Consider the following 6,000-nt stretch of genomic DNA (forward strand, 5'->3'; position numbering starts at 1 on the left):
ACAGAAAATAAAAACAGAAATTTAAAATTGCAAAAAAAAATTTTTTTTGCGGGCAGGGGGGAGGGGGGATGGAGGGATAGTAGGGTGGGAGATAACGAAAAAACTGAAATTTGAAAAAAAAAAAAAAAAACTTTTTTTTGGAGAGGGGATAGGGTGGATTGGCGAGGGTGGGGAAGGTTGAGAAGGAGCTTTGGAAAATGTTTTCCCTTCTCTTGCTAAGGAAAATATTTTCCTCCAATTGGAAGAAAATAAATTGATAAGGAAAATATTTTTCAAAACATTTAAGGCAACCAAACATGGGAAAATTGGAAAATATTTTTCTTCATACCAAACACACCCTTAGGGTGAAATGTTTTCCATGGAAATGAAAATGAGTGCTTTATTACTTATTTTTGTTGTTTGATTTGTGAGTGGAAAAAAATTCCGAAAAATATTTTTTAGTGTTTAGTTTGAAGTTAGAAAATATATTTTTAGGAAAATATTTTTTATGCTACTCCCCGCACCCCCGCATTCCCCCAAGTCCCCATATTTCCTTGCTTACCCCCCTCCCCTCCTTCTCCCTCCAAATACCCAACGTCTTCGTGACTCTATTTTTTTCTTCAAGAATTTAATTATTTTTCTAAATATTCACACAAACCCAAAGGAACTAATGTTTTGCTTTACATTTTTATGCAAAAAAAGTTAAAATTTGTGCTCCATAACTTAAAAATAAAAATACTCTTTTTTTGGTTGAAAAAGAAAGTACTCTTCTACAGCATGAAGATAAAGTACTCATTTTATCAAAATGAACGAAAATACTTTTTCTACATAATAAAAAAATACTCATTTTGTTGAAATGGAAAAAAAATTGTTGAAATGAAAGAAATACTTTTTCTATGAAAAGAAAATACTTTTTTTATTGAAATGAATAAAATGCTTTTTTATATCATATCATTAGTTGAAATGCAACCAAAAAAAATCTATCTATAACATGAAAAGAAAGTAGTATTAATAATATTTTTATTTAAGGTGGAGGTTGGGGGGCGGGTTTTGGGTTGGGTGTGAGGGTGGGTTTGATGGGAATGGAGAATAGGGTGTGGAAGGTTGAGAAGGAGTTTTGAGAAATGTTTTCTCTTCTCTTGGGCCAACTCTGGATAAATGAAATTTATTAAGCAGAGTGAGGGAAGACTTGTGTTGGAAAATTTTGCCCAAGTAATTGTTTACCTTTCGTGTCTAAACAATCGACCGGGGTGGGGGGTGGGGGGGCGCTAGAGGCCAATTTTGTCAGAAGATATGGACAAGTAGCCATTTTATAGACCGTTAATTAATATTGTAGGATTTATAGTCGTCCCTATATTTGTGCCACCTTTTAATTGTACCCTATTTTTAAATATTATTGATTGGTAGCCAGTTGCAAAAAAAATTCGTATATTACAATTACACCCCTGACAAAAGATATAAAACCTGCATCATGCATTAATCGCGTGATCTGCAACCTCATTCGTGAAAAAAGATCTCCCCCTCTCCTCGCAGCAGCTTTATCAAAAAATTAGAAACTTATCCAGATTCATCTTCAGAATCACACTTGCATGAAGTTGTTTCACGTTGAAGCGAAAACTTCATGATAATGTACCATGAAGTTGTTTCATGTTGAAGCTAATACTTCATGCTAATATAGCATGAAGTTGTTTCACATTGAAACTAAAATTTCATGTTAATGCGTGTTGAAGTTATTTATCCTGCAGTCTACAGTTTTGTCATGAGTTTTATCCAAAACTTCACTCTAAACATGCTGAAGTTATTTGGTTCATTTGCTAAAACTTCAGACAAAACATGCTTAAGTTTTTTAGTTCATTTGCTAAAATTTCAAACTAAACATGCTTAAGTTTTTTAGTTCATTTGCTAAAACTTCAGACTAAACATGCTTAAGTTTTTGTCTTGTAGTATTAAATTTTCTAATGAGTTTTTGTTAATGCATGCTGAAGTTATTGCTAAAACTTCAGACAAAACTTGCTGAAGTTATTTAGTTCATTTGCTAAAACTTCAGACTAAACATGCTTAAGTTTTTCAGTTCATTTGCTAAAACTTCATACTAAACATGCATAAGTTTTTGTCTTGCAGTATGTAATTTTCTAAAGAGTTTTTGCTAATGCATGCTGAAGTTATTTAGTTCATTTGTTAAAACTTTATGCCAAAACATGCTGAAGTTTTGTAATGCAGTCTACAATTTTGTCCTGAGTTTTATCCGAAATTTCAGTCTAAACAAGCTAAAGTTTTTAGTTCATTTGCTAAAATTTCAGTCAAAATATGCTTAAGTTTTTGTCATGCAGTTTGTCAATAGTCTTTTATCAAAAAAGGGCAAAGTCATCTTTTTAAAATATTTTTTAACCAAAAAAATGGGTACGGATGCAAACGGAAAAACAAAACGGATATAAGTTAAAAAGGGGCGACCAAATAAAACGCCCCATGCAATTTTACATCAATATTTAGCAAACCTTTCAAATTTTAGCCACTTTTTGTAATACATGAATACAATTTGGACAACAATTACCTCTAACTAAATCAAGGAAAAACTCCTGCATAGTTTTTGCATGAATTGCGATAATTCATAAAATGTCATACAAGATACAATCTCAATCCCTCTTTAATAATATGTGAATTATTTACTTATATGTAAGAAAAAGATGCAAAATCTAAATGGGACATTCATGTTACCATGCAAATCACATACACACATTCATATTGGGACATTCATGGGTCAGAAGAGAACGGATCCTCATCTTAAACCTACTGGGCGATCGACAGGGACTAGATCTATCCAAACATTATATATATCAAATGATACAGTATAATATAATAAAATACAATACGATACAACACAATATGAAACGATATATAACAACCATCCAAACAAGCTGGTTTAACGAAAAAACTGCTCGCCCCTAAAAGTATTCTTTTATTTCAATTTACATGGTGTAGTATAATTGAGTATGTAGCTTAAAAAGAACTCGTAGAACTTATAATTGGTTTTCTGAAATTACAAACACATGATATTAAGGCTCAAGCGAGAAATTTAAAATTAAATAATTTTCAAATGTAAAATAATTATTTTGGAAAAATCTCATAACTTTAAAAGGAGTAACCAACAATAGTAACTATAGTTCTTGTATCTTAAATGATCGTGTATCGCTTGGATTTTCTAGCTTGATTACTTTGGTTATGTTCAAGCTTGAATACTATCAGAGACATACGGTAAAAGTGGAAAAAGGAGGGAAAACAAAGTCTAATGTGCATATAACAAGGCAAAAATCCCCGAACCAATACTTGTTAGTTTCGACTTTCGAATGAAATCTAGAATCCTGACTTGTAGATTTTCTATGAATCAACAGGGTTTCTTTTGTAATTAGGTTGTTCTCCAAACCTCTGCTCGAGCAATATAATGGCTATGGGGTGCGCACGTGCACACAAGACGGACCAAGTAATTAAGCTTTCAGATTTATGCTTTTTTATTTAAGCTTTACTTATTATTTATGTTTCGGGTTGCACTATTCAAATGTCGCTTCATTTAAATTTATTCTAGTGTACTGTTATAAAAGCTTAGCTATTCTGAATATAAATAAGTACAGGTATTTCATCATAGTTTTAGGATCCAAAATTTGTTTCTCTTCGTCCTTTGACATAATTGTGATTAATAATATCAGAACCTGTTATGAGNTGCTCTACCCCGCGCCGAAGATAAGAACTGAAAACTAATAGATAAACAAGGATTAAATGCGCCCCTCCACCCTATCTGTACAAATAGAATAGCCCATTTATACAGAATGGTAAAGGGGCTTCTATGATCATCGACCATAGAAATAGAAATGAAGCGTTAATCCTTACCAACTTGATCTTGTTGCTCCTGGCAACAAACCTGCATGAACCATTTCACGAAGTATGTGTCCGGATAGTCCAAAGTCTCGATAGTTAGCTCTCGGCCTTCCGGTCAAAAAACAACGTCGATGAAGGCGTGTAGGTGCACTATTCCGTGGTGGGGATTGTAACTTTCCATAAATTTCCCATTTGTCACTCAACGACGGAACCTTGCTTATTTCTTTCTTTGAGGATCGACGAATCGAATGATATTTCTGTTCCAATTTTTGCCTCTTCTTCTCCCTCTGAATCAAACTTTTCCTTGCCATAATGGTTGAATTCCTATTAGTATCCATGATACAAGTCGAATCCTAGATGTAGAAATAGAAGAAGGTGGACCCCCTCTCCGTCGAAAGAAATGAGATTATCGTGGATACACACATTAAAAACTATTAATTGAGAATACTAATAACCGGTTTATCTTTTAAAGAGGTAGTTATAAAAAAATTATATAAGAATCTGCAGGCTATACATGTGGCCAACCACTTCTGGACATAGTAATTAAACATCTAAGAGAACAAACAAAAACATTAAAATGTTAATATATACATCATCTTAATCCATCTTATTAATTAGCAATAAATATCTTAATCGAGCTAATTATAACGTACCAGTACATATTTATCAAAAAGTTTTATTATATGGCTCATACAATTGACATTAGTTGTGTGAGACCTCTTTTTATCTCACAAATTTGTGGATCCATACATTACACTTTTGGGTCCACAAAATTATGAAACAAAAAAGAGGTCTCACACAACTAAGATCAATTGCACGAGGCACAAATAATTTTTTTTATATTTATCCACTTCCGAGCTCTAATCCGCTTTAACACCAACCAAGAAAAAAACTCAACAAGGTTCAATTAATTAAAGGCAAAATTAATCGCAAATTTGTCAATCAAACAAATGACTTGTAACATCGAAAACTTTATGGAAATGGTAGAGTAATTAACATCAAAAGGAAGCTCTCGATTAGTATTGAATTTCTTAAAGAGCATACATTTTCTCCTCAATTTTCTGAAACTTGAATTTCTTGAGTAGACACACAATCCAAATGGGTAGCACATTTACAAGCCAAACAATAATAAAACCAACAACTCTTCCCAACACCTCTTTGACAAACATAACACATCAAATCCACGTCCTTATCCTTCCCAAAAAAAACATTACTATAACACAACGTAAGAGGATGTTGATGATCTTTCCTCTCTTCAATCTCCGGCAACGAAGCACATTCAACATGAAGATCAAACTTACATTTCTCACAATGAAACGTAAAAGCATGACCCGAATTCCCACAAGCGTCGCACGTGAATTCTCCGTCGTCGTAAGGAGGAAAGAAGAGGAGAGTTAAAGTGTGTTTTGGGTGAGACTTGTGCTTAATTTGCCTTGGCAACTCGAAACAAGAATCGTGGAGGATGAAGTTGCAGTTCATTTTGGTGCACGCGTAGGCGGAGCCGCCGGAGAGATCGTGCTCGCAGCCGGAGCAGATGACTTGGTCCTCTTCTTCTACATCGGAGATCTTTAATGGGTGGCGATGGCTGAAATGGCTATAGTACTGTTCCATCGGTATCATCTCCATTATTGTTAGTTGTAACTTGTAACCTTTCTTTCTTGTTTTGTGAAGTCAAACCGTGTTGTATATTTATATTAGGGGAGAATTACACTTTTTGTCCCTCAATTATTAAAGATTTTGAAGTTTGGTCCTTATGGTTGGAACAAATACTACTTATAACCTTCAAATAGTATAGTTGTGCGCTTTTGGTCCTTCCAGTAACAAATCCATGTAAATTCAATTTATTTTGTAAATGTAAAATCATATGAATGTTCGTCTTTAATGTTAAAAGGAAGAAATGCTACTATAGTTTCATTTACTCTATTAATTGAAGATTACATATATTTAGTGAGATAGTACAAGGATCAAACTAGAATATGCCAATAATTAAGGGATCAAAATTATAATATTTTATTTTATTAGCCTTTAGTTATACTTTTTTAAAACCCAACTAAGTGAAATTCTTTTTCATCTGTTCCTTTTTCACAATGATCAGGCATAGATGGGACCCAACTCCTTGTGCACTAATGTGACACTAACAATTTTGTTGAT

The 6,000-nt window shown here is 33.3% G+C and overlaps 1 protein-coding gene across 1 annotated transcript; it reads right to left on the reverse strand.

Moving 5' to 3' along the window:
• Positions 1 to 4,772: 4,772 nt before the first annotated feature.
• On the reverse strand, positions 4,773 to 5,508 carry LOC109239754. Its single transcript, XM_019406338.1, has one exon. The coding sequence runs from the start codon at positions 5,473 to 5,475 to the stop codon at positions 4,903 to 4,905; it is 573 nt and encodes a 190-aa protein (XP_019261883.1). The 5' UTR covers positions 5,476 to 5,508; the 3' UTR covers positions 4,773 to 4,902.
• Positions 5,509 to 6,000: the final 492 nt, after the last annotated feature.

This window comes from Nicotiana attenuata, unplaced genomic scaffold (genome assembly GCF_001879085.1).
Source record: "Nicotiana attenuata strain UT unplaced genomic scaffold, NIATTr2, whole genome shotgun sequence".
NCBI classification, from domain to species: Eukaryota; Viridiplantae; Streptophyta; class Magnoliopsida; order Solanales; family Solanaceae; genus Nicotiana; species Nicotiana attenuata.

Coding starts and splice junctions, on each gene's coding strand:
- LOC109239754 (XM_019406338.1), bottom strand. CDS start 5,475: ATGGAGATGATACCGATGGAACAGTACTATAGCCATTTCAGCCATCGC.